Genomic DNA, 15,814 nt, shown 5'->3' on the forward strand with positions numbered 1-15,814 from the left:
TGGCCCTTTCCCTCCCTCCCCCAGGCTGCCCCGAGAAGTCCCGTCTGTTTCCATGGGGCGGCTAGCGCGGGACCAGACAGATCTCGTAGCTGCGGGGCAGGGCGGCGAACCCGATCAGCTTCGGGGAGATGTCGATGTCTTTGGGCTCGACGGGGGAGCGGAAGCGGAAGTTTTGCAGGATGCTGGTGAGGAAGAGGAAGAGTTCCATGATAGCCAGCATCTCCCCGAAACAATACCGTTTCCCTAGGAGAGAAGACAGAGGAGGCATCATGGCCCGGCCGGAGGGTTTTGGCTCGTTTCTTTCCGACACAAACAATTTAGCGACATCGTGGTCGCATTTCGCCGATAAAGGTGCCAGTGAAGAATTACCCCTTCCACTCTGTTTAATGATACTGAGCTCAGATGGACTGCGAGGACCCAGGAGAACAGAGAAATAACACGCTCGGGTCCCAGATTCTCTGGCCAGAAGGGCCTATTGGGATCATCTAGCCTGATCTCTGCCCAGCACACGCCATTCAGTTTCACCCAGTTACTCATGCAGTGTGCCCAGCAACTTGTGTTTAATTAAAGCATCTCTTCCGGAAAGGCAGCGAGCCTGGATCTGCAGCGTCCAAGCGATGGAGAACGGCCCCCCCGACTCCTGGGAAGCTGTTCCGGGGCTAATTCCCCCCAGTGTTAAAAATTTGCACTTTAATTCGAGTTGGAATTTACCACCAAGCTTCAGCTTTTGGTCTTTGGCTCCCGTTCTGCCTTTGCTAGATTAGGGACCCTGCTGCTGTCAGAACCCAGTTCTCCTCCCAGGCGGTGCTGATAGACCGGGATCAAACCACCCCTTAACCTCCTCTCCACTCAGCTCCTGGAGTCTTTCTGTTCGGCAGCTTTTCCAGACCTCCAATGCAGCCTGCTGCTCTCCTCTGAACCCTTTCCAGTTTGTCAGCACCTTGTGTGAGGCGTGGACACCAGAACTGGACACGGTGTCCCAGTCCCGGTCTCACCAATGCTGCATTCAGAGGTAACGTCACCGGTCTACTCCTGGGCCATGTTCCCCATGGCTCCCTGGGCAGGAACACGCCCGATCGCACCATTGGGAGACTTGTATTCACTGGTGTGAGGAGCAAACGATCGAGCCAAAACGAGAAAAAGAACCAAGCTACTTCTGTGGGGTGGCCCACAGATGATAATGACCCCAGGTGTGTCTGTCGGCCTCACCCGAGTTCAGGGCACCATTGTGCTAGGCTCTGGACAGACCCACAGGGAGAGACAGTCCCTGCCCCAAAGAGCTCACAAGGTCCTGCTTTCCCACGAGACTTCAGTGCACACTGACCCCTGCGTGTGTGTGAACAGCCCCCTTGACCGCAATGGAATGACATTGATTTACACCAGCTGAGGATCTTGCCCCACTGACTCCAATGGAGTGGCACTGATTTACACCGCCTGAGGATCTGGCCTCACAATTCTCCGTACACAAATTCAGCTCAGCGGGGTGAGGTCTAGCAGCTGGGGGGCTGGGCCAGGCCTAGATCTCGCTGCTTGGGACGCTCGGAACCGAGCTCTGCGGAGGGATTCGTACCTATTGAGAAGGGCACGAAGGCGTCGTTCTTCTTAAACTGGCCGTTCCCATCCAGGAAATGGCTGGGGTCGAAGGTGTCGGGGCTGCTGAATTGCGTGGGGTCATACAGCACGGATCCTAGCACCGGGTACACCTCCGTCCCCTGGGGGAAGAGACGGTGACAAACAGCAATGATTAAACGCCAATAACCCACAGCACTGGATGCTGGGGCACAATTCAGGGTCGTTTTTAGCCATGGGAGGAATTTGCAGCAAACGCAAATATTAAATTGCAGGAGCCTGGTCAGGCCAAAATCCAAAGTTCACATCTTGGCACGTGTCTCCCAACGCTGTCTGCTCTAGCTACTGCCCTCTGCTCCTCCCGGAACGGGGAAGGGAACCCAGGAGTCCAGACTCCCCGTTCTCACCACTGAACCAGGCTGCCCCTGCAGATTAATACTTAAAATTTAAGCTCTGTGGGGTGGTGTCTTTTGTGGGTATTTGTACAGCACCGAGCGCGGGGGGTTGGGGGGGCGTCCTGGTCCGTGACTGGGGCTCCTCGGCATGATGGGAATACAAAATGTAAATGTGAATAATACTGGGCCAGGTCCTCAGAGGCTGTGCCTATGCTCATGTACACCAGCCGCGGTGCTGGCCTATACACTATACCCAGCGTGAACCTCCTGGCTTTCCGCACCCACAGTGTGGATTTTAAGGTGGCACTGGAAGTCAGGCTCAGAGTATTTATCCACATCTATGAATGTTATTATTAGGTGTATTACGATACCGCCCCAGACTCTCCAGCTGCCATCAGAGCCCCGTCGTGCTGGGCACTGGACAAAGGGAGCGATATTCCCTCTACCAAAGAGCTTCGGTGTAAATAGAAAAACGGTGGGGAACCATTAACACCATTCGTTAATTTAACATGTGGGGGAAACTGAGGCACAGGGCGATACCCTAGATCACACGCCGAGCTAGTAGTCGAGCTGCGAATAGAAACAAGGTCTCCGGTGCCGTGCCCACTAGATCACACGACTTCCTAGAGGCAGCATCGGGCCCGGTCCACCGCCTTGTCTGTGGCACTGTGCCGGAATCCAGAGAGAGCGACAATGCTGAGCCCGATCCAGCCATGGGGCGGGGCGGGGGACAGACGCCCCAGGGGCCTACCTTGGGAATAGTGTATCCCCGGAACTGGGTGTCCCGGGTCACCCGGCGCGCCAGGCCCATGGGGATGACGTCACAGAACCTCTGGAACTCGTGGATGACGGCGTTGGTGTAGGGCATCCGGATCCGGTCCTCCATGCTCGGGGCGCGGTTCCGCCCGATCACCCGGTCGATCTCCTCGTGGATCCTCTCTGCAGAGACGGCAGCACGGCTCAAAGGGGGGCCCTGTGCGAATCCGGATTGACCCCTGGGGAGCTGAGATCAGGATCCGGCCCTGCCCCCCCTGCAGGCAGGGAGTGACTCTGGATTGACGCCGGGTGAACAGAGCTCAGAATACAATCCCGGGCATTTCAGTTTGCCATAGCCACACTGACCCGGCATTCCCTGACCGTCGGCTTCTTTTCATTCACACAGGACCCTGCTCCCATGTCAAACTCGCTGCCGAGCTGTGACTGTCCGGCCCCATCCGGAGCTGGTGTAAATGGAGGAACCGCCGCTGCCCTCAGCAGAGCCCGGCTGATTTACACCGGCTGAGGATCTGGCCCTTTGTGTTTCCTTTGTCCCCCGTTTCCAGTTACCTTCGATCTCTGGGTGTTTCAGCAGCAGGAGGAATCCATAGCGCAGGGTGGTGCTGATGGTCTCCGTCCCAGCGAAGAACAAGGTGAGCGCCGTCAGAACAATGTTCTTCAGGGAAAACTCAGAGGAAGGATTTTGCTTTTCCTTTGAAAGACCAAAGGGGAAGAAAGGGACTTTTGAGAGAACTCTGGGGATGTGACTGAGGGCGCAGTACAAAAATGGAGCAAAAGACAATCCCTGCTCCTAGGTGCTTACAGTCTCAGAGGAGGGTTCTCCATCCCCATGTACAGGTGGGGAAAGTGATTTGACTAAGGCCACATGGTGGGTCAGAGCCCAGATCTCCTGAGTTCCAGCCTGGTTCCTTCTCCCAAGCCTGTTGTTCCTAGCTATCTATGGGGCTCCATTTCTCTGCCCCAGAGGGTTTGAGGCCTGAACCGACCCCATTACAAGTTGAACCCCTGGTTATAATCAGGCTGTTTGGTCTCTCAGGCCTGATGCTGACCCCACTGAGCCATCCCTTCCGGCTACTGCCGGTACCTGCTGCATTTTGACCAGGAAGCAGTCGATGAAATCCCGAGGAGCACTGGGGTCCAGGGTCTCCTGGTTCGCCTTCACCTTCCTCTTGATGAACTTTTCCAGCCCTGCCAGCTCCTTGAACGCTTTGCGCTGGGGGCCGGGCAGGTAGCGCATGGTGTCTGAGAACATCTCGTAAAGCTGGGGGGCACAGAGAGCAAAGACCCCACTGAATATGGGGTGGGTTGAGAGCTGATCTGTCCATCCCCGGACACACCCCTCTGTCTGTTGAACTCTGCCCATTCACACTGTCCATCCCCCGACATTCCCCTTTATCTATTTCACACCCATCACTGCAGATCCCAGGTTTTCCTCTTCGCTGCCCCCCCAGCATTCTCGCATCCCCCTCCGCTCCCCTAGCTAACCAGCACGCCCCCCCCACTCCCCGCAGCCCAGGGCAGGCAGGTCTCGGTGCCGTGGGACGTGGCCTGGGTCCCCCCTCCCCCAGCGTACCTGCCCCCAGGCCGTGGCGGTGAAGCGGAAGCTCTCGGTGATCATGTAGAGCAGGGAGAGGAACTCCTTGTCCTCGTAGTCGAACCGGTCCCCGAAGACCACGGAGCTGATGATGTTGGAGACCGTGCGGCTCAGGAAGTAGGTGGGGTCAAAGGGCAAACCTAGGGGGGTACAACCAGCGTTGGGTGGGGCACATGCGAGTTGGGGGGCTGTGCCATGGACCGTCTCCCCTCCATGGATCCCACAGCCTGCCGAGTCACTCCCGTCCCGCCACCTGCCGTCTTCACACGTGTCAGTGGGGGAACGGTCCTGCTATGGTGGGGAACTTTTCTGGCGCACGTGCTGCCCCGGGGGAATGGGCTGGCCACAGGATCCGGGTCCCCGCTCCCACTTCTTTCACCCTCCCACGCAGCAGAGTCCTCGTAACCCCGACAGGGCTGGGCCCGGATTCTGGGGGGGGCTGCACCCTGACTCTGATCGTGGTCACTTCGGAGAGGGGCCAGGGTGTCCCCACTGCGGGGTCCTCGCTCCACACCAGCCGCTTCCCCGACCCACGGAGCCGTGCATTACGTTCAAACCAAATACAAACCGAATTCAACACCTGGAAAGAGCTCACGCGCCGGCCGGCTGTGGGATGTGAGACCAGTTCACCGCCTTTTCCTCTCCTATCCCGGCTCTGGCCCCGTGGCTCCCCCTCGGCATGGCTGCTCCAGCTCCCCAGCTCTGCCTTTCCCCTTAGCTCTGCCCTCCTCTGGTTCAGACAGCTCCCGCTCACACGGAGGATGGACTCCTGGGCTCTCGACTCCCTCATTGGCTGGCCTGCCCCATCAATCAGGCTGACCTTGAGCAGTGGCCTCTCCCCACTGGCCCAGGGGACTGTCAGTCTCAGGATCTTGATTTCTCATCGGACCTACCCCTTTATTTTTGTACCGGGAGAGAGCCACCAAAAAATGCACTGCGTGCCAGTGGGGGGGGCGATGGTGCCCCGGCACCAGGCTGAAGGGTACCTGGAGGCCCAGCCCCACGGCACCGTGCAGAGGCAGCGAGGTGGCGTGGGGGAGAATGAGCCCAGCCCCTCACCCGCTTCCCTGTCACCCAGAACACAGCGGATCCCAGAGCAACCCCAAGCTGCGTGCGGTTTACGGGAGTGTCCACGAGAGATCAGCCCACCGATGTGCAAGCCTTAAACACGCAGTTACAAAGTTCTTCATTCGATAGCCACAAACACTTTTTCTGCCTCGCACTGAGATTCGTTTGCTGGCCCAGCTGTTTACCTGGGTGTTCCCCTTCCCTGCCAGACACGCAGGCAGCTTTACACATGTCCTGACACCTCAAATACACCGTCTATGTAATACATCCTATAGTGGGGTCCTGCGAATCGGGGCAGAGCAGGGAGTTGAGCCCATGCTCCTAGGCGAGAACCCCACTCGCTGGCCTGCGGGGTGAGCACTTCCCCGCTCTGTGACTCAGTTTCCCCACCTGCACAATGGGCGTTATGACACTGACCATCTTTACAAAGGTCCACAGGTAAGAACCTCGGCTGGTGTAAACTGGTGTCAAGGTCAACGGAGTGATGACAATTCACAGCAGCTGGGGGTTTGGCCCCACTGACTGTCACGGAGCTATGGGCGGTTCGCACCAGCTGGGGGTCTGGCCCCCGACTCACGTGGCCCCGGCACTGGAGGAACAGGACACTGACCAACCTTTCGTGCCCCGCAAGGCTTCCAGCAGGAAACGAGTCTCCTCCAGGATCCGCTCCTCGATGCCTCGCTTCCCCACCCCGAAGTTCCTCAGCGTGGTGATGGAGAATCGGCGCAGCTGCTTCGCTCTCTCCCCATTGCTGAAGGCCACTCCTGGGGGGGAAGGAAGCAGACCATGGTGCAGGGGGCCCGGGTGGGGTACTGCCAACGGCGGCACAATGCAATCAACCACGAGGGGACGCTAACGAGAACCCGTTCCCCAGGCCGGTCCTGCCCCGAGTTGGCCTGCGGATTTATTTTATTCGCTGTATCGTGGGGGCAGCTGGCGGCCGGGACCCCACGGCATTAGGTGCTGAACAAACATAGAACACCAAGAGCCAGTTCGCGCCCTGGGGGGGGATGGTGCAGAATTTCCTGGAAACCCCGTGTCCCTTGCTCCCCCCGTCTCCCTCCCCCACCGCACTTTCATATGTCTCTGCGGTCTCCACTTTTTCATTTTTTATCCCCTCGTTCCTTAACTTCCAGGCGGTTTTCTCTGGAAACAAATGGAAACAACACCAAATGAAATAGAGAAGGGGAGGGAATTTTATTGATTCCCCCCCCAAAGGAGAGCTTTTGCCCCTAAAAAATTGCCTTTGGACCCGCTCTACAGTTGGGCAACTGAGCTGAGACGCTTCCCTTGCGCGGCCTGGCGGAGCGGAGCGGTGGATCCGTCTCCCAGGACGTAACAGGAGGGAGGCTGCTCCCTGCGTCGATCGGTGGTTGCATAAAGCCAGGAACTATTTCCGGGATTGCGGGGAACGGCCCAGCCAGCTCCCTGCTCTGCCCTGCCCCAGATTTTGGGCACGTCCCCCGACGGAGCAGGTCGGGACGAAGTGACTCTGCCCCGGCCGGGAGCTGCCCTCTCTGCGCCCCCCAGCTGGCTCCCCTCCCGCGGACCGTAGCCACGGAAGATCCAGTCGAAGGTGGCTTGTTTCCCGCGCCCGCCGAAGTCCTCGGCCTGGTCCAGCAGGGCCTCCTTCAACGCCTGGTAGCCGCACAGCACCACCACCCGCCGGGGGCCCAGGTGGAGGGTGTAGACGGGGCCGTAGCGCTCGCTGATCTGCCAAGGACACGGAGATGCCATGAGACGCGGGGACAGAGCATTGGGGACACGCAGAGACGCTCCCTGCCCCTCCTCGCCCCCCACAGAGCAACCCCAAGCCCCAGGCTTCACCTCTCCCCCCTCCTATACACTAACCCCTCCCCACCCACCCACCATCCCCTCCCCTTCTACAACCCCGTCCCATCCCATCACCTTTCCCTTCCCACGGCCCCCCACCCCATGATCCCCCTCTCCTCACACCCCTAACCCTTGCCCTTCCCCCCCCACAGCCTGCCCTTCCTCCATGCCCCACCTCTGCCCCCCCCACTATCCCCTGCGCTTCCCCCCTGCACAGGTCCCCCTCTCCACGCAGCGATACCCGGGGTCAAGCTTGTCACCGAGAATTAATAAAAGTTCCTAAAGACTGAGCAGGTCAGAGGCTCTGAGGTAGGGTTGCCAATTTTGGTTGGACGCATTCCTACAGATTTCATCACATGGCATAATCTTTAATGAAAGATTAATCTTTAATTCCTGGAGACTCTGGGCCAATCCTGGGGGGTTGGCCACATTATCTGTGGCGCTGTTGAGGGCTCAGGCCGCCCGGGCGCCCCGGGGACGTCCCGGGAAAAGCCCACCTACCTTCATGAGCGACTTGCGCATGTTGCTGAGGTCGACCTGCAGCAGGTTCCCGAGGAGGGGCAGCGGGAAGGGCCCCGGGGGCATTTCCCCCCGGCCCTGCAGTTGCCGCCAGGTGGAGAGGAGCAGGAGGCAGGAGAGGCAGATGACCAGGAACAGGCTGATGGCTCCCAGGGGATCCATGGCTGGCTGGGAGCCTCCCCCGCTCCGCTGCCCTTCTCCCGCGATCCAGTGCTGTGGGCGGTTATATAGCCGGCCAGCAGGGACCATGGCATCGGTGCCTCTCTTGCGTAAGCCACTTGTGCAACTGAGGCCTGGCTTCCCTCCAACCCCGGGGTAGAGCTGGTAGAACGAGGGATTCAGGATTCCCAGGGCACAGAGGCTGGAGCAAGGTCAGTTTGTTTGTCTGTCCTCCCACCGGGCCACCCCCAGTTTACAGCAGGGAAGTTTTTCCAGTGGTTACCAGATGTGCCCGTTCCTTTGGGGTACGCTGTGGGGGGGAGGTTCTGTAATTCTGTTAACATACTGCTTGTGTCACTTGTGTGTTCCTATGGAGCGCCACTCCTTCCTTCTGCAAGTCCCCTCCCAATGGAGCTATCCTGCAGGACCTCGGTTCCCCCGGACCGCGTCAATCAGCCCTCTCAAGCTGACCCCCTTCTATGTCCCTGTACTCAATGGGCTGGATCAAGCACCGCTTTCAGCTGCTCCCCTCCCTTATATGCCGCAGGTTTAACACGTCCCTGTCCTCACTTTCACGTCACAATTGTACTGGCCGTAACCCACCTGATGAGCAAACCCACAGGATTTTTGGGCATTACAGGGATCTTCAGCTTCGGTACAAGGAGCGCTGCTGCAGAGTAAATGGGGGAAGCTAAAAACCCAAAAAAGTAAAGTTCAGAGAGAGAGACGGAAGCAACCAGCTTAACCATAAAAGTTATTCATTGAATAATAGTGATAACTACACAAGGAGGGCTAAACCAACATAACAGTTACATTATGAAAGGTTAATACCTGAGGTAGAAAAGAAAACAGAGAAAGAGAAGAGAGAGGGGGATCTCACCCACTCCATGGATCTTGAACAGGTCGGGGTTCCCAGTTGATGGAGGTAGCTCAGGGTCCTGAGTGCTGGAGACAGGCAGAGCCCCCACCACGATCAGTCAGGAGATGGAATCCCAGTGCAGCTGAGACAGAGTTTGGGTCCATGCGTCAGAACGCTTACAGGAACATGGGTCGGGGTTTTTGTAGAGAAAAAACAATGGTTCAAGGGAGAACACTAGATAAGTTTATAGGTAAACAGATGACTCAAGGGTTTTCTTTAGGCTAGACAATAGGAGCTGATCACTCTTGGCTCTGGGTGGTGTTTTCGTGCAGGGAGCTCACAATGCAACTGGGCTGCTTCAGTATTTTGGATACCAATGAAGGATTTATTACTCGAATTGGTCTGATAACTGCTGAGCTGGGTGTGTGCAGGTGTGGGTTCATTAACATCTGGAGCAGAGATCCCCCAGGATGCAGTGCTTTCCAGCTTTTCTGGTCCCAGAGTTCAGTGCAGTTCTCTGCTCTCCATTCTGTATGCAAATTGAGATGTCTCCTTGTCCCATCTTTCAGATGAGGCTTGGGGAGTTGTCTCTGTTTTCCGTTCAGTATGCTAATGGAGATGTCTTAATCTTGTCACCCTTGTCAGGAGGGGTCAAGGTGTGTCTCCCATCTGCCCTTCATTGCTCTCTGCAAGTTTTTTCTCTGATGGGTTTTGGTTTAAGGAGAGGCTTGTGGGGGGGGGTGTCTTTCATGAGTCAGACAGGCTGGATACTGCACCCTGGTTCCCCAAGAACACAGAGCTGACTGGTATCATAGTTGACTAAACATCGGTGCGGGGGGGGGATATTGGATACCTGAGGCTGGAAAAGTTTCAGCCGAAGACATTGGACTGGAAGGAGCCTCCTGACCCAGTCCCCGGTGTAAGGGGTTAAGAAGCTCAAGTAACCTGGTTGGCACCTGACCAAAGGAACCAATGGAGACAAAAGATACTTTCAAATCTTGCGGGGGAGAGGCTGTATTTGGGTTCTTTGTTTGTGTGTTTGTTTGCTCTTGGGACTAAGAGGGACTGGAAATGAATCCACGTTCTCCAAATCTTTCTAAACAAGTCTCTCATGTTTCAAACTTGTAAGTAACAGCCAGGCAAGGTGGATTAGTTTATCTTTGTTTTCTCAACTTGTGAATTTTCCCTTTGCTAGAGGGAGGTTTATCCCTGTTTTGTTGTAACTTTGAGACTAAAGTGAGAGGGGGTTCCCCTGGGCTCTTTGAATTTTCTGCCACTCTGTAAGGTTAACTACCAGGCCAAGTTTACAGAGGGGATTCTTTTACCTTTTTCTCTTTAAATAAAATCCTTCTTTTTAGGAACTGGAGTGATTTTTCCATTGTTCCAAGACCCAGGGGGTTGGGTCTGATCATTTTGTAACCAGTTGGTTAGGATATTCTTCTAAGCCTCCCCAGGAAAGGGGGTGGAAGGGCTTGGGGAAATATTTTGGGGGAATAGGACTCCAAGTGGTCCTTTCCCTGAGTGTTGGTTAAATCACTTGGTGGTGGCAGCGATCCCAAGGCAAGAAAGGAATCTGCGCTTTGGGGATGTTTTAACCTAAGTTGGTAAGAATAAGCTCAGGGGGTCTTTCATGCGGGTCCCCACATCTGTACCCCAGAGTTCAGAGTGGGGGCGGAACCCTAACAGGCCCTAAATCACAAACAACAATTTAAACCTTGAAAATTACTTTTTAAAGACCCATTTTTAACCCCCCCCCCACATTTAAAAGCCAATTGCAGAAAGTTCCCTTCCACCACAGGGTAAAGGGAGGCTGGCACAGGGTTATTCTCTCTTCCCCCCACGTGTATTTGGGCCTTTGGGTTAAAGAACAAGCAGCAGTTTAGTTAATATTATTCCCTCAATACATCAAGCCCCTGTACAAGCTGGGTAAGACCAGGGTTTTCTTGCTGCTGTTGTTTCTTAAACATATTAAGCAACACGATACTTAACATGGGGTTTTACCTGCCTGGGGGGAAATAGCCAGGCTAAACAGACCACACAGCAATAAAGACATCTCTCATTATTTGCAAGGAGGGCACGGACAAAGAGTGACATTATCGAATATACATTTTCAGAGTTCAAAAAGCAAGAAACCCAGCTCGTCTTGCAGTCCTGCAGCAGCCATTCTGGTCAAGATAGTTTCTGTTATAAGGAGACAGTCTCCCCCTCCCAAAAAAACCCTCTGGTTTTCATACCATCCTAACTCTTTGTTTCAAACCAACGTAACGTCCAAGTCTGTAGCCAGCAGGCTGATTTGATCACTACAACTCGGCATTAATAGTGACATGAGGAATTTACGCAGCCTCTCCCCAAACCTTCCCTTTTGTGATCTGCGGGTGAAAATTAAATTGTCTGCACAACTGGGATGCTTTGGGCTAACTTTCAGTGAAAAGACATTTCCTTCTTTCCAGTGACAAAGCAGAGCACTGCAGGGCCTTCTCACAGGATGAAATCACCACTCACAGCGCTCCTTAGTGTCCGTGTTCCCTCTCTGGCCGGGGGGGCCTTGCAGATGTCAGGGAACGAACGACTTAGGGTGTTTTTTTCATTTTAAACATGTTTCTTTCCTGCTCAAAGTTCAGGTCTTGTTTTTAAATAAAAATGGAGCTGGTGCAACCATAGTAAACACCTTACAAATCCTCATCACTCACCAATGTCTGAGCATTCGTGCGGCACGTTCTGATTTGATACAAGGATGGGTGAACCCCTGCAGCCTGACCCTTGATTGGTTTTGAAGCTATCTTATTTTTAAACTTTTAAGGACTTTGAGTTACTAGGAAGCCTGAACCCTAGCGGTTTATTTCATTTAATACAATAATCAGAGCTCACCATCCCCCCCCCCACCTGTTACTGTGGGTCAACGCCCAGCAAACCTCATCACTGATAACTAATGTCATTAACCTTGGTGGACATAATGACATCTAGACTGAGGTCTATGGACTCAGTGAAGGCAATAGTCACCAGGCTATTTCAGAAGGAGGTGCTTAAATCAAATCAGCTCAAAAGGGTTGAGTCAGCTCCATTGTATTTAAACACACGTCTCAAACATCCTGGATTCATACTGAATCTAGGAGTCCTTTTTCCCCTTTATTTTAAACACGTTTTGTGTCCTGAACCCCCTGCCCCAGGATTCCACTACCCACATTTCAGCTCTTTGCTGTAAATTGCTCTCTTTTCTCCAAGGCCCAACCAGTGTTTTCCCCAGGAATTGAAATTAGGGGGGGTGTTGGAATATTCGGGGGGGGGGTGAGGGCTGATGAGAGTTGAGACCGTGAAGGTGAACGTGGGATGTGTGGCACCATAGTAAAAACTGAAAAATGTTTCACGACCATTTTCTTAGATTTCACTCATGTTTTAAAACCATCACAAAAATTAATTAAATTAATACTTAAGCCTACTATGAAGCACGACATCTACATCCCTCTTGGTTTCTTGTTGCAATTTTGCACTCTTTGGTGTCTTCTTGTGTGTCTGGTACTTCCAGTCCTTCATGACATGCTCCTGACCAGGCCAGAGGTGACTTCTTTCAGAACACAAAATTCTATTCAATGAGGGAAAAATATGCTCAGCTGTAGCCGTTGTGACTGGGAGAAGCAAGAGATGAAATTCCGACTTTCATCCCAGGAAACAGGGCGTAAAGATCGGATCGAGCCACTAGCGATGATAAAGAAGCTGAAGTTAAATCTTCATTCGATCATCCTATGATATTCCACTCTGTGTTCAAATTCTCTATTCTGCCCTGAGCACATGGCAGCCCCATGGCTGGTCGTGCCTCACTCCACGCACCTGTCGGTGTTTTATAAGACAGGCATCTGTAAAAGCTACATGGAGGTTGAATAGAATCCAGAAATCTCTATTGTAGATTTGTAAGAATCAAGTCTTTGTACTTTTTCAGCTGGCTTAACAAACACTTCTTGTCCTCTTCGCTTATGGAGTCATAGAATCATAGAATCATAGAATCATAGAATATCAGGGTTGGAAGGGACCCCTGAAGGTCATCTAGTCCAACCCCCTGCTCGAAGCAGGACCAATTCCCAGTTAAATCATCCCAGCCAGGGCTTTGTCAAGCCTGATCTTAAAAACTTCCAAGGAAGGAGATTCCACCACCTCCCTAGGCAACGCATTCCAGTGTTTCACCACCCTCTTAGTGAAAAAGTTTTTCCTAATATCCAATCTAAACCTCCCCCACTGCAACTTGAGGCCATTACTCCTCGTTCTGTCATCTGCTACCATTGAGAACAGTCTAGAGCCATCCTCTTTGGAACCCCCTTTCAGGTAGTTGAAAGCAGCTATCAAATCCCCCCTCATTCTTCTCTTCTGCAGGCTGAACAATCCCAGCTCCCTCAGCCTCTCCTCATAAGTCATGTGTTCTAGACCCCTAATCATTTTTGTTGCCCTTCGCTGGACTCTCTCCAATTTATCCACATCCTTCTTGTAGTGTGGGGCCCAAAACTGGACACAGTACTCCAGATGAGGCCTCACCAATGTCGAATAGAGGGGGACGATCACGTCCCTCGATCTGCTCGCTATGCCCCTACTTATACATCCCAAAATGCCATTGGCCTTCTTGGCAACAAGAGCACACTGCTGACTCATATCCAGCTTCTCGTCCACTGTCACCCCTAGGTCCTTTTCCGCAGAACTGCTGCCTAGCCATTCGGTCCCTAGTCTGTAGCGGTGCATTGGATTCTTCCGTCCTAAGTGCAGGACCCTGCACTTATCCTTATTGAACCTCATCAGATTTCTTTTGGCCCAATCCTCCAATTTGTCTAGGTCCTTCTGTATCCTATCCCTCCCCTCCAGCGTATCTACCACTCCTCCCAGTTTAGTATCGTCCGCAAATTTGCTGAGAGTGCAATCCACACCATCCTCCAGATCATTTATGAAGATATTGAACAAAACCGGCCCCAGGACTGACCCCTGGGGCACTCCACTTGACACCGGCTGCCAACTAGACATGGAGCCATTGATCACTACCCGTTGAGCCCGACAATCTAGCCAGCTTTCTACCCACCCTATAGTGCATTCATCCAGCCCATACTTCCTTAACTTGCTGACAAGAATACTGTGGGAGACCGTGTCAAAAGCTTTGCTAAAGTCAAGAAACAATACATCCACTGCTTTCCCTTCATCCACAGAACCAGTAATCTCATGATAAAAGGCGATTAGATTAGTCAGGCATGACCTTCCCTTGGTGAATCCATGCTGGCTGTTCCTGATCACTTTCCTCTCATGCAAGTACTTCAAGATTGATTCTTTGAGGACCTGCTCCATGATTCTTCCAGGGACTGAGGTGAGGCTGACTGGCCTGTAGTTCCCAGGATCCTCCTTCTTCCCTTTTTTAAAGATTGGCACTACATTAGCCTTTTTCCAGTCATCCGGGACTTCCCCGGTTCGCCACGAGTTTTCAAAGATAATGGCCAATGGCTCTGCAATCACAGCCGCCAATTCCTTCAGCACTCTCGGATGCAACTCGTCCGGCCCCATGGACTTGTGCACGTCCAGCTTTTCTAAATAGTCCCTAACCACCTCTATCTCCACAGAGGGCTGGCCATCTCTTCCCCATTTTGTGATGCCCAGCGTAGCAGTCTGGGAGCTGACCTTGTTAGTGAAAACAGAGGCAAAAAAAGCATTGAGTACATTAGCTTTTTCCACATCCTCTGTCACTAGGTTGCCTCCCTCATTCAGTAAGGGGCCCACACTTTCCTTGGCTTTCTTCTTGTTGCCAACATACCTGAAGAAACCCTTCTTGTTACTCTTGACATCTCTCGCTAGCTGCAGCTCCAGGTGCGATTTGGCCCTCCTGATATCATTCCTACATGCCCGAGCAATATTTTTATACTTTTCCCTGGTCATATGTCCAACCTTCCACTTCTTGTAAGCTTCTTTTTTATGTTTAAGATCCGCTAGGATTTCACCGTTAAGCCAAGCTGGTCGCCTGCCATATTTACTATTCTTTCGACTCATTGGGATGGTTTGTCCCTGTAACCTCAACAGGGATTCCTTGAAATACAGCCAGCTCTCCTGGACTCCTTTCCCCTTCAAGTTAGTCCCCCAGGGGATCCTGGCCATCCGTTCCCTGAGGGAGTCGAAGTCTGCTTTCCTGAAGTCCAGGGTCCGTATCCTGCTGCTTACCTTTCTTCCCTGCGTCAGGATCCTGAACTCAACCAACTCATGGTCACTGCCTCCCAGATTCCCATCCACTTTTGCTTCCCCCACTAATTCTACCCGGTTTGTGAGCAGCAGGTCAAGAAAAGCGCCCCCCCTAGTTGGCTCCTCTAGCACTTGCGCCAGGAAATTGTCCCCTACGCTTTCCAAAAACTTCCTGGATTGTCTATACACCGCAGTATTGCTTTCCCAGCAGATATCAGGAAAATTAAAGTCACCCATGAGAATCAGGGCATGCGATCTAGTAGCTTCCGTGAGCTGCCGGAAGAAAGCCTCATCTACCTCATCCCCCTGGTCCGGTGGTCTATAGCAGACTCCCACCACGACATCACCCTTGTTGCTCACACTTCTAAACTTAATCCAGAGACACTCAGGTTTTTCTACAGTTTCGTACCGGAGCTCTGAGCAGTCATACTGCTCCCTTACATACAGTGCTACTCCCCCACCTTTTCTGCCCTGCCTGTCCTTCCTGAACAGTTTATAACCATCCATGACAGTACTCCAGTCATGTGAGTTATCCCACCAAGTCTCTGTGATTCCAATCACATCATAGTTCCTTGACATCACCAGGACCTCCAGTTCTCCCTGCTTGTTTCCAAGGCTTTGTGCATTCGTATATAAGCACTTGAGATAACCTGTTGATCGCCCCTCATTCCCAGTATGAGGCAGGAGCCCTCCCCTCACAGACATTTCTGCCTGTGCTTCCTCCCGGTATCAGGTAACAGCTGCTGGGGAGAGAGGACGTGAATCTCTGTAAACGCTGGCTGGAGACAGTGAGAGTAAAATATGCTACAAAGCTGAGCTACTCGGTGGCTGTTGGACAGCTGAGAAGAT

At 53.2% G+C, this 15,814-nt stretch overlaps 1 protein-coding gene across 1 annotated transcript; it reads right to left on the reverse strand.

The window, feature by feature from the left end:
• Positions 1–61: 61 nt before the first annotated feature.
• LOC144278729 (cytochrome P450 2A13-like) lies at positions 62–7,917 on the reverse strand. Its single transcript, XM_077840056.1, has 9 exons — positions 7,738–7,917; positions 6,954–7,116; positions 6,018–6,167; positions 4,315–4,475; positions 3,826–4,002; positions 3,291–3,432; positions 2,716–2,903; positions 1,571–1,712; positions 62–243 (listed from the first exon to the last, which is right to left on the reverse strand). The coding sequence occupies exons 1-9, from the start codon at positions 7,915–7,917 to the stop codon at positions 62–64; spliced, it is 1,485 nt and encodes a 494-aa protein (XP_077696182.1).
• Between the last annotated feature and the right edge of the window lie 7,897 nt (positions 7,918–15,814).

This window comes from Eretmochelys imbricata, chromosome 23 (genome assembly GCF_965152235.1).
Source record: "Eretmochelys imbricata isolate rEreImb1 chromosome 23, rEreImb1.hap1, whole genome shotgun sequence".
In the NCBI taxonomy this organism is placed as follows: Eukaryota; Metazoa; Chordata; order Testudines; family Cheloniidae; genus Eretmochelys; species Eretmochelys imbricata.

Bases quoted from the DNA above. Each gene is read 5' to 3' on its own strand.
- LOC144278729 (XM_077840056.1), bottom strand. From the start codon at position 7,917: ATGGATCCCCTGGGAGCCATCAGCCTGTTCCTGGTCATCTGCCTCTCC. The intron at 7,117-7,737 runs GTAGGTGGGCTT...TGTCCTTGGCAG, and splicing joins TGCGCAAGTCGCTCATGAAG to ATCAGCGAGCGCTACGGCCC. The intron at 4,476-6,017 runs GTTGGTCAGTGT...GTACCCCCCTAG, and splicing joins AGCCTTGCGGGGCACGAAAG to GTTTGCCCTTTGACCCCACC.